Consider the following 11,735-nt stretch of genomic DNA (forward strand, 5'->3'; position numbering starts at 1 on the left):
CCCTGCCACACTACCTCGGAGCCATGCCAGACACAGAGCCTCACCCTGTGCTGGTGTCCCCATGGCCCTGGTGTCACCAGGACACTGTACCCCCTCTCCCAGGTGCTACCCAAACACAGGTGTAGGTGGGCATCACTCAAGGCCTTTATTTCAGGGGTACACAGGGCGGGGGGGTTGTACACAGAGACCTGCAGAGCCAAACACCCCGTGACCCCGAGCCTGGACCGCGCCGGTGCCGCTCACCGTGGGGGCTGCTCCAGCCCCTCCACCCACTCCCCCCATCCTCCCACCCCTCTACCTACTCTACATCGTCCCCCCGGGGTGCCCTGTGCCCCCCAAGCGCGGGGGCTCCCCCAGCAGCCCAAAGCCACCCCCAGCCCACCCGTGTGTCCCCTGCCGGCCACCACTGTGGCACAGAGAGCTCTGGACCCGTCTGCACCCAGCACCAGGCACACCGGGGGCATCTCCCCACCCACGGGGTGACACTGCTCAGCAAACATGATCCGGACGGCCCTGCCCGGGATCCTGTTGTGCCAACAGGGCCCAGCCCTGGCAGCAGCTGGTGAGGAGCGACTCTGCCACACTGGGACAGTCCCCAAAAGGTGACAGATGGGGCCCTGAAGCTCTCCCAGGCTTCCTGCAGTGAGGGCACAGGCAGCCCCATCAGACACAACGCCCTGCCCACCCTCCACAGCAAAGGGGGAACGCAGCAATGTCACAGCACCACTCCCCAGCTCCCTGCAGCCGCTGTGCCACCCCACAAACTGTGGGAAGCCACCTCAGAGCCCTCCAAGCCCCCAGGCCATGCAAAGCCACATCCCCACCCAGCCAGGGCAGAACAAAAGTGTAACCCGCAGCACATCCCATACTGGCACAGGGCACAGACACCCCCGGCCCTGCAGCTCAAGGAGCTGGGATGAAGCACCCCCAGAAGCCCCCTTGCCCCAGAATTGCTCTACAGGAACCTTCCCAACTCCCTACAGCTCCTGCCCCCCTGTCAAGCCCGGACGAGCCAAGTTTTGCAGACAGCTGCCTGAGCATGGGGAGGGCCCCCAAGGGGTGCCATGGGGCAGCCCCCCTCTAACTGGGGCCCCACAGCAGAGCCAAAAGCAGCCACTGGGTTTAAGGCTGGGCAGGAGGGAGGACAAGTGTCCCCCAGCCAGGGAAGGGGACCCGGTGGAGGGGGGAGGGGTGTAGGGATTAGACTACAGAGTGGGGGTCTGGCGGCGAGCAGCCTCCCCACAGCATGGCTGGCAGCACGGAGCATCCCAGCGAGGCATTCCAGCTCCCAAGGTGTCCTCACAGGCTGAGGAAGTCCTCCTTCCGGTACCCCTTCTGCAAGGAGACAGCCCCATCAGGCACACAGAGCCCCTCTGCTCCGGCACTGACGGGCCACACCGTCCCCTCCCCACCCGCACAGGGACAATGCTCGGGGATGTGCCCACACCTGAGGAAAAGCGGGCGTGGAGCAGGGCCCCAGCATATCCTGGGAAGCATTTGGGTGGTGTGGCTCTCCAGGATGAATCCCCCGCACTGGCTGCGGGAGGCTCTGGAATGGGTACGTACCATCTTGAAGTCCCGGTGGAGCTTGGTGTACTGCCACATGTTCCCCAGGAGGCTGGCGGCGGCTCGGGAGGACTTCTCGTTGTCCGAGCTGGGAAAGGGACAGGATGCAATGAGGTTTTGGGGACCACTGAGCATGGGACAGTGCCCATCAGCCCAAGGAGACCAACCCAGAGGGGCCTGGAGGGACTGGGGGCTTGGTGAGGGTGGGGAGAGGCAGGAGGTGAATGGCTGGATCCCACAATAATAGGCAGGAGCAGGAAGAGGTTCCCTGATGGGAAAAGGCAGCTATGGTGATGGTGGGATGTCCTTAGTGGGTGACAAAGGGCTGGCAGGTGGCCACGAGGCCACTCTGAGCTAGTCTGGGGACTCCCAACACCAAGGCTTGGGAAGGGAAACTTGTGACCCTCTGCCAAGGTGCTAGGGCAGGGAAGGAGAGGAGAGCAGGACAGGAGGCCGGGTGTGAGCTGGGACACGCAGCTCCCACCTGTCCCGTCGCTTCTTGATGAAGAAGAGCTTCCTGAGGCCGTCGAAGTAGACGATGTCGCGGGCGGCCATGGGGCTCTCCACCACCAGGTTGTTGAGCACCGCGATGATGTTCACGATGACATCAGCGGGCGGGGCCTTGTCCCCGACACTCCCTGGCAGCTTCTCGATCAGGTGGCTGACCACCTTGGTGGCTGCGGGCAAAGGGCACATCAGGGCTGGTGGCCAGAGCCGGAGGGGACAGAGCCATGTCTGGGAACAAGGGAGGGAGCAGCCCGCAGGCTCAGCTGCATGTGGAGATGCGGCAGGCAGGATGGGGTTGGGATGTGGCTGGAGATAACGGGAGGCAAAGGAAAAGGTTGGCAAGCACCCCCCAGCCCTGGCTGACCCCTGGCACTCACACATCTCATCCTTGTTGCGGGCGTGGCGGGACAGGTTGCGGATGAGGCCGGTGAGGGAGCGCAGCTGGTGGTGGTCGGCGGTGCGGACGCGGTCCAGCACGGGATTCAGGATGCGCTCCTGCTCCAGCGCCAGCCGGCTCAGCACACCCGCCCACTGCAAGGCAAACACTCCCTTGGAGACCCCGCCAGCTCCCTGCTCCTCCTCCTCCCACTCACTGGGAGCAGGTCAGGGTGAACCCTGCCCAGGTGCCCCCCTCCCAGCACGGCTGTGGGACCCCCGGGCCTCACCCTGCGGTCCCCGGCCGTGATGTTCTGCAGGGCACCCGAGGCCGCCTCCGTCGTGTGCTTGTTGAGCTCACAGCGCTGCAGCAGCCGGTTGTAGATGCCCACGATCTGCGGGTTCCAGAGCCACTCCATGCCCTTGGGGTCCTTGGAGACCTCCGTGAAGGTGACGATGTCTGCGTTCAGGTAGTGCTGAGGGACAGGGGCATTGTTAGACCCTGGGGATGTCCCCTCCTCGGTGTCCCTCACAGCCAGCGTTGCCTTTTCCATACCTGCCTGGCCTGAACTGCCGGGCAGGGAGCTGGCAGGTCACCTTGGCTACATCATGCCCCATGGCATGGAAAAGCAGGGGTTCAGCACCTGATTCACCCCAAACACCTGATTCACCCTCCGCTGAGCTCACCCGTGTGTCCCACCCACCAGCGAAGGCCGGCGTCCACCTCCGCCCTGGCATCATCCCTGCTGCCAGCGCTTCCCAGTGCCAGCCCCACCCCGCTGACACGGCCAGGATGTGCCCCCACTGACCTCCCGGGCTTTCTTGCTCTGGGGGCTGAAGCAGCCCACCAGCTCCCCTGTCACCGTGCCGCCGGCGTTCCTCCGGTGGCCCTCGAGGCGCTGGAGCGAGGATGGGGGCATCTCGTCGTACAAGCGGTAGGAGAGGTTGCGCAGGACGCAGACAGCGTTCTCCACGCTCTGGGGGGCACAGGGGACATGAGGGTGTCATCCCTGGGCCACCTGCAGGGTGTGTCCAGCTGGCACAGGGGCTCCATAGCCGAGTCATGACACCGGGTGTGCCCAGTGAGCCCAGCTGGTGGACTCCATGCAGCTAGGCTGGTTCTCCCAGCATCACGCCAAGATGTGCCTTTGCACAACGGGGTGGGGGAGCAGCGCCTCAGCTCCTCCACCACCAGCTCGGGGGGCTCACCTTGTCCTCCGACTTCCCCACCTCCAGGGAGCTGTTCACGTAGTGGATCATGGAGTCCACCAGCCCGTGGCACTCGCGCATCTTCTGCCGGGTCTGCTGGCTGGCAGAGCTCAGGTTCCTGCATGGGAACAGGGTTCTGTCACGGAGAGAAGGGGTTTCCCCACAGCCACACCTTCCTGAGCCCAAAAAAAAAAAGGCCCTGCAGACAGAGCTCCCGTCTCTCCCTCCCTCCCTCCCTCCAAAAATTTGCTCCCAGTGGGAGGACCTGGAGGAGATACCTGAGGAAGCCCGTGGAGTTATAAAAGATCTCTGCCTCTGAGGGGTTCTGCTGGATGACACCCGAGGCCCCCAGCCCAGAGAGAGGGACCAGGACCAGGTCTGTGAGCTGCTCCAGTGTGTCCCGGGCCAGGCGATCCTTCAGGTTGTCACTGGAGGACAGATTCCACAGGATCCCTGCACAGAAGGGGACCCTCAGTACTGGAATAGCCGGAGAGCACATCCCCCTCCCCGGGGGGCTCATGCTAGTGACAACCAAGCAAAGGGATCATCCCCGTGGAGCTCCACTCACATGAGGGAAGTAGAGGCCATCCCTGGGGGAGGAGGACCCCTGCCCACCCCGGTGTTGTCCCCAACCTGTGACGTTCTTGCGGAGCTCGTCGTCGGGCTCCCGCAGGGTGCGCATCAGCTCATAGATGCCGTTCTCCTCCACCAGCGCCAGCTTGTTCTCGGCGTTGTCGTAGATGAGGTTGCGCATGGCGCCGGTGGCGTGGCGCTGCACCTCCTGGTTCGGGCTGTTGAACAGCTTCACCAGCTTGGGCATGGCCTGCAGGCTGCGGGCCTGGGGGACGGCCCGGGGGGGTCAGACATGCTGCGTTCCCAGGGCTCCCTCAGGCCCCTGCACCTGCCCGCGGTGTTGGAGGGACTGGGAAACCCCCCGTTCCCTCTGGGAAACCCTCTCCTCCCACCCTTCTGGGGGCTCACCTGCTTCTTGGCGCTGCTGTCGCTGTAGCACTTGTGCTGCAGGTAGGCAGCGCCCAGCACCTGCAGGTTGGGGTCGCTGGCGATCAGGTACTTCACTGCCGAGGGCAGGTCGATGTCGTCAAACCTGGAACCACAGCCGGGTGAGTCCCAGCAGAGCACCCCACAGGATCCTCCACCCCTGCATCCCCACCATGTCCCCCATCTCCAAGGAGTCCCACCAACCCATCTCCTTCCCACTATGCCCTGGGCATGGGACTCCGTTCCCAGTGGAATGAGCATCATCCTCCTGCCACGCCTCAGGACGTGCCCATGGAGGAGCCAGGGTCGGGGCAGGGCACACTTGGAGATCAGCCTGTGCGGCGGTGCAAGCTGCGCCCACCATCCCACCCCTCTTGCCAACATCCCTTGTGCCCAGTGCGAGCTGGAGGGGTTCATCCTCCTCCAGCAGGGTGGGACGCACCCCTCCCACAGTGGGGACGAGGACCAGGACGCCCCGGAGCAGCCCCCGGCCCTCACCCGCCGGCGTGGTGTCCGAGCAGCGCGCCGTGCCCGTTGTACATCTCCATGGCGCGCGGCTCCGCGAGGTGGTGGCCGGACTCGGCCAGGCTGCGCACGGAGGGGGCGCGGGAGCTGTGCTCCCCCAGCCCCAGGAAGGCGCCGCCGCCTCCCGCGGGCATGGTGCCGAAGGAGCCGGCGCTCAGCCGTGAGCGGTTGTTGCTCTGGAAGCGCTGCAGCGTGCGCATGGCGGGCGCGCGGATGGTGCGGCTCGGCGGCCCCTCGGCGCCGTCCAGCCAGTCGCAGGCGGCCTTGGCGGCCGTGCCGGAGCTCAGCTGCCGCTCGAAGGCGAAGGAGCGGCCGAAGCCGCCGCCGGCCTGGCTCTTGTAGAGCTGCCGGTGGCCCGGCGCGTCCAGCTGCTCCGACAGGACGCTGTAGCGGTCGTCGGCGAGCGGGACGGGCCCGTCGGCCAGGCGCAGCGAGCGCAGCGACAGCGTGTCCAGGTTCTGCCGGCAGCGGAAGTTGCGCTCGTGGAAGGAGCTAGGCCGCGGCGAGGCGGTGGCCGCCTGCGAGGCCGCGTAGCCGGCGGCGTACGCGCGGCCCTTGGCCAGGCCCCCGTTGCTGATGGTGGCCACGCGCTTGTGCGGGGTGAGGTCCACGGCCGAGCGCGAGGACCAGCCGCTGCCCCGCAGCGTGCCGAAATCCTTCTTGGCCAGCGGCTGGTACAGCTGCGGGGGGGAACATGGGAGGTCAGGAGTCCATCCCTCCACCTCCACCAGGGGAGCGCGGAGCTCTCCTCAGCGGGCAGGGGATGGAGCCCCCGGTACGTACCGAGGCCTTGGGGTCCACGCCATTGCTCTGGGAGCGGGAGCTGAAGGAGGAGCGCAGGGTCGAGCTGTACTGACCGCCTGCAGGACAGCCACAGACAGAGGAGGCAGAGTCAGCGTGGGCAGGGCAGGGAGCGAGCTGGAGATCAAAGATCGCCCCAGCTCATCCCAGGGGGACCTGCTGCGGGAACCGCGGCACCGCAAGCAGAGCTGGGGGGACAAAGGGGTGGGAGGAGGCCGCCTTCACCTGCCCGCTGGCCACGGGGAGCCCAAGTGGCCTCCCCGCCCTGCCAGTGCCCCGACGGCGAGGGCACTAATTGCCACCTTGGCGGGGACGCCGCGGCTCAGCCCGGTCCCCCCTGCCGCGGCTGGATCAGCAACCCAGGCATTCCTCACAGCCAGTCCCGGCTCCCCCGCCCTGGGAACGGCACCTGGAACCCCAAGTGTCCCCCATGGCACCTCACGCTGCCCATCTGCCCTGCCACCGCCCCAGGGCCGCCGGCGGGGCACGACAGGGACGGGACAGGGACGCCGCCAGTGCTGGTGGTGCCTGGAGCGTGACTCACGCCTGGGGCAGCCCTCGGGGTGTCGGAGGGGTCCGTCCCCAGCACTGGGGTCCCCAGCGCGGGGGTCGGGGCTCGGGGGATCCCGGCGGTGCCGGGCGGGGCGGCAGGGCGGAGGCCGCCGGCGCAGACGTTAAATGGAGGAGCTGGAGCCAGGCCAGCGCCGCCGCTCAAGGCTGGGGGGGCTCTGCCAGGGCGGGAAAATCCTCCCCCCTGCCAGCCCAATGCGGGGTGTGGGACCCCTCCAGCGCAAAGCCCTCCAAGGGCAGCTGGGGGAACTGAGGCAGGACCCCGAGCGGGGTAAAACGAGCCCACGCTGGGGCTGAGCTACCCCTGGTCCCAGCGCCGGGGATGCTCGGGGGCACGGGGGGGACTCGGTCAGCGTGGGGGGCACCCCCCAACCCCCAACCCAACAGAGCCCAGTTTCGGCCGAGGGGCTCCCACCCCCCGTCCCACCGCGTGTTCCCGGGGGCTCCCGGGGGCTCTCCCACCTCTGGTGCCGTCGGCGAGGTCCTCGGGGCGGGCGGGCGCTTGCCCCCGCAGCATCATGCGGATGCGGACCTGCTCCTGGACACGGGCGCTGCGCAGCCGCTGGGCCTCGGCCGCCTCCCGGCCACGCTCGTCCAGCTGCCGGTCCGAGGGCAAGGCCAGCGAGCACACACCGGCCTCGGGCTGCAGGGCCGACAGCAGGAAGGCGTTAGTCTCCTGCATGGTGCCGAGGGGCCGCGGCCAGCCCGGCCGCCCTGCGCAGGTGAGCGGCGGCAGTGGCGGCGTTCCGGCGTTCCCCAGCCGTAGGGAGGCTCCGTCCCGGCCCGTCCGTCCCGCCCCGCCGCCACGCCTCGCCGGGAAAAGGAGGGGGCCCCACCGGGGCCGCTGTCACCATTGACAGCATCACCATCGTCACCGCCACAGGTGGAGGTGCTCGGGGGTGACCTCATGGGGGTGAGGGAGGTGGGTGGGCCAGGGGTCTGGGGGTCCTACCTTGGGAAAAGCCAGATCCCCTCACAGACAGTCACCCCCTGACTCCTGGGCAGCCACACCAGTGAGCCCCAGACCCCCACACTGTCCCATCGATGAGCCCAAGACCCCCAGGAAACCCCCCAGAAGAGCCCTGGGCCCCCACAAAACCTCCCCCTTGATCTCTGCCATTGAACCCTGGACACCCACATTGTTTCTCCAGCGCGCCCTGGAGACTCATGTGGTCTCCTAGGAGAGCCCCAGACCTTTGGAGCACCTTGCTGCTGACCTCCAGAGGCTCACATGGCCCTGCCACTGAGCCCCAGACCCCTACAATGTCCCTCCAATGAGCTCAAGACCCCCAGCAAACCTCTGAGGAGAGTGCTCTGGACCCCCAGATGACCCTCTCTGTCCAGCTCTGGACCCCCAGATTGTCACTCCAGTGAGCCCCAGACCCCCACATGGGCTCCCAGGAGTGTCCCAGACCACCAGGGAGACCCCTCAACCAGCCCTGACCACAAAGCCCCAGGCCACCTCCACAGGGACCCCCAGATCACTCAAGCCACTTTCTAGGAGCGCTCTGGCCCCCCATCTGGCACAGGGGTCCAGCCTGGCGTGGGGGCTCCCTGCAGTAATTTCTGGCTGGGCCCTCCCTGCTTTGCTTTTCAAATCAGCCGGGGAATGAAGAAACAACAATAATAAAAAAGGGGCGGCTGAGCGCCGCGGGCCCGCGGTGACGAACGCGGTGACTCAGGCCCCGCTGCCACCACAGGTACTAATTAGCCTCGCCCCACCTGCCTAGCCGCCCCATGGCAGCCAGACCGGGGACACCACGGGGACACCACGTCCCCGCGGCCCGCCGTGCTCGGGCTCAGCTCCCGAAGTCGCCACGCCGGTGTCCCGCAGCCCCGGCTGGCTGCCCGAGCTGCGGCCGTTCTCAGCCCCCGCCGGGGCTCCCGGTGGCTCCGTGTCACCGGCCATCCACAGGTGGCTTGGGGTGAGCGTGGCCACGCGGGGCTGGCTCTGTGGCCAGCCCTGGCTCAGCGCTTGGCGTCACCGCTCCGGCAGCGACAGCGGCGTTGCGGGCTGGGCCGGGTTTACAACAGCCGGCGGTGACACCGTGTGCGCTTCGGTCGGGGGTGAAAAGGGCGGCTGTCCCCGAGGAATGTGCCGCCGTCAGCAGGAGCCGCGGCACGGGCGGGGCGGCAAGAGCTGCGGGCCAGCAGTTTGGGGTGACAGTCCCCCGATGGCCCCCCCAGATCCCCCTTGGTGGCGGGGCAGGCTGGCAAGGGCTGCGGGCCAGCAGTTTGGGGTGACAGTCCCCCGATAGCCCCCCCAGATCCCCCTTGGTGGTGGGGCAGGGTGGCAAGGGCTGCGGGCCAGCAGTTTGGGGTGACAGTCCCCCGATAGCCCCCCCAGATCCCCCTTGGTGGCGCCATCCCGATGTGGCGAGGACCAACGCGGGGGCAGCCCACCCCCCCAACTCTGAGGTTCGTGGGAGCCCCCTTTTGCCCAGGGGCCGCGCCTGGGCCTTTTGGGGTACAGCACCCAGGAAAACCCCCGAGGGCCCCCCTCTTCTCCCACCGCGGCACCACCCCACGGGCGCACCGCGTTTGGCAGAGCTCGGCGGGCGCTCCCAAGCCTCGGAGCCCGGATGAATCACGGGTTCCCCCCGCAGCGGGCGGAGGGGGTGGATCGCTCCCTCTGCAAGCCAACACTTGCCCGCCGTCCCCGTGCCAGGATCCCGGGGGATCGGGGCCATCGCGGCAGCCCCCCAGCTCCGGGGGACAGAGGGGCTCGGGGGACACCCCTGAGCCCGCTGCCACCCGCACCTGCCCCCAGCTCTGCCTCCCTGCCAAACCCGCATTCCCCCAGCAATGGAAATGGAAACAAATGGAAATTCGGGGGTCCGGGGGGATTCAAGGGCTTCTTGGAGCTGGAATGGGCAGCGCTTGCCTCATCAAGCAGTTCGTTAATTAGGGAAGGTCGGATAGGAGGGGGATACACCAGGGGGCTTAGAAACAGCAAACCGGCACAAGGAAAAACGTTTGAAGCAAAATCGAGGGATTCCCGAGGGGATCCGACCGCAGCTGGAATGACACGGAGTGAAATAAACCCAACCCGGGCTCCCTGAAGCAGCTGCTGACCACCCCCGGCATGGAGCCACCTCTGTCACTCCCCGGCGGGGCGACAAGAGCCACATGCCCGGGGAGCCCCGGCTCCGGGGAGCGCCGCGTCCTCTCCCACCCCCCCGAGCAGCAGCGAGTGCCCGTCCCCACGCCCCGGTGCCCGGGGCTGGCCGTGGCCACCGCTCGCTGCTGGGGCGGGGAGCGGCCGCGGTGGCGGCGCGCAGCCCGGACACCGCGCACGTGCCAGGAGCCACGCTGGGGACACCGAGGCACAGGGAGGGAGCGAGGGAAAAGCCTCCTGGCCGGAGCTGGCCGCTGCTGGACAGCCACCAGACCCACGTGTGGGAGCGCCAGACCCCCAGCACCACCCCAGCCAGGGGAAGGGGACAGGGTGCGTGGCAGGGCGAGTGACACCGGCTATCCCCAGGGACCCGCGGTGGGGACAGCGGCGACGATGGCCGGCACGTACCTGGCTGGGTGGCCCCGGAGGGCAGCTGTCCTGCAGCATCCTCGGGCGGGCGGGCAGGTGCACCCCTGGGTGCTGCGGGGTGCGGGTGGGCGCCGGCGTCTGCGGCGGGCGTGGGGCGCACGGGCCCGCCCCGCACCTCGCCCAACCAGTCTCCTCGCCGGGGTTTTGCATGGAACCCGCTCGCCTCCCCGCTGAGGCTGCCATCTCGGGGCTCACCGGGGCTCCCCACAACCTTCAGCACGGCCGGGGAGATCCGGGGGGGGGGCAGCCCCCACAGCGGAGCCACGCCTCGGCCGCCTTGGTGATGCTGCAAAGAGTCCCCAGGGATCCCCACCGCCACCATGGCCGTGATCCAATGTGTCCTTCCCACCACATCCCCCTGAACACCCAGCTCGGGGCACCCACGGGTGTAACAGGGAGGGTTTGGGGGTGTCAGAAGGAGAAGATGGAGGAGAGGCAGAGTTTGGGGGGCACAGACATGTTTTGGGATGCAGGGGGCTCCCCCTGGTTCGCAGGGAGCATGTTTGTGTGCGTGGGATGGAGCAGGAGCCCTTTGAAGCCAGATAAGCTGAGAGGGAGCGTTTGAAACGGGCCAAACCAGTTTGGGGGGGTCACCACTTAGCTCCTACCACCACTAACCCAGGCCCCCCACCACACCCCACACTCACCAGGGAATGCCAGGAGGGAGCCCCCCGGCAAAGCCCGGTGCAGGGCAGCAGGTGCCAGGACCCTCCACATGGCCACTGCTGTCACGTGTGGCCCGTTCTCAGCCCGGGCGTGTCAGGAGGTCCCTGTGCTCCCCCCAGCCTCCACGCCCTCCCCTCTCAGGCCCATGGCTGGGGCAGCCCCTCAGCAAGGGAACTCTAGGCTGGAGTTCGCCTCCACCACCCCCGACAAGCCCCGACACCTTCGCAGTGTCCCCGCGGGGCAGGGAGGGCCAGGGCTGATCCTCCAGGAGTGGGGACCTGCCCGCACCCCGCTGTCACCTGGGGCTCCAACAGCTGGCCCGGGAGAGGCTCCCTGTGGCTCCTGCAATTCCCTTGATCCCTGTGTCAACCCGCGGCCACAGCTCAGCCACCGCCGAAGAAACAAACCCTCCGGCGCTGTGCTGCTGGCCCTGTCCCAAGCAGACACCATCAGCTGCCCCCAAACTGTCCCCAGCACCAGCGGGGCTGGCACTGCTGGCACCAGTCCCTCCCAGCACCAGCGGCAGCTCTGGATTAGCTGGGCCCGGTGCCCACTCCGATGGTGGTGGCTTTTGGAGCTCTCCAGGCTGGGAAGCTGCTGGAAAAGCTGTGCCTAAGGCCAGGCTGGTTTTGGGATAGGACTGGTGGCCCGGGGGCCGTGGGGCCACCCGCTCTGCCCAGCCACAGAGCAGCTCCCAGCGCAGCGGGCACAGCCCTCACCCACAACAAAGCACTCCCAAAGTGCTGCAAAAAAACAGGGAGCAGGGCAAGGAGAGGGGAGAAACAACTCCTGCCTGCCAGGATGGTCCCTTCCCAACAGAGCCTGGGGCCACAGCTACCAAATTTGGGACAAAAGATCCCCAGCTTGGCTGTTTGCTGATGGCACATGGGTGGCTGAGCCCCCCTTTTCCACCCTCACCTCAAACTCGGGGTGCTTGGAGTGAGCCTGGGGGATGCAAATGGGGAATGAA

The 11,735-nt window shown here is 67.5% G+C and overlaps 1 protein-coding gene across 1 annotated transcript; it reads right to left on the reverse strand.

Moving 5' to 3' along the window:
- Nucleotides 1-304: 304 nt before the first annotated feature.
- PKP3 (plakophilin 3) lies at nt 305-10,217 on the reverse strand. The gene is made up of 14 exons (XM_038138213.1): nt 10,079-10,217; nt 7,015-7,195; nt 5,965-6,041; nt 5,155-5,861; nt 4,639-4,762; nt 4,291-4,495; nt 3,936-4,110; nt 3,658-3,775; nt 3,258-3,425; nt 2,739-2,924; nt 2,451-2,604; nt 2,051-2,243; nt 1,567-1,654; nt 305-1,335 (listed from the first exon to the last, which is right to left on the reverse strand). The coding sequence occupies exons 1-14, from the start codon at nt 10,115-10,117 to the stop codon at nt 1,300-1,302; spliced, it is 2,451 nt and encodes an 816-aa protein (XP_037994141.1). The 5' UTR covers nt 10,118-10,217; the 3' UTR covers nt 305-1,299.
- Nucleotides 10,218-11,735: the final 1,518 nt, after the last annotated feature.

Source organism: Motacilla alba, chromosome 5 (genome assembly GCF_015832195.1).
Source record: "Motacilla alba alba isolate MOTALB_02 chromosome 5, Motacilla_alba_V1.0_pri, whole genome shotgun sequence".
NCBI classification, from domain to species: domain Eukaryota; kingdom Metazoa; phylum Chordata; class Aves; order Passeriformes; family Motacillidae; genus Motacilla; species Motacilla alba.

Coding starts and splice junctions, on each gene's coding strand:
- PKP3 (XM_038138213.1), bottom strand. CDS start 10,117: ATGCTGCAGGACAGCTGCCCTCCGGGGCCACCCAGCCAG. Junction 4,763..5,154: donor CTCGGACACCACGCCGGCGG/GTGAGGGCCGGG, acceptor CTGTGGTTCCAG/GTTTGACGACATCGACCTGC. Junction 4,111..4,290: donor GCTCCGCAAGAACGTCACAG/GTTGGGGACAAC, acceptor CCTTCTGTGCAG/GGATCCTGTGGAATCTGTCC.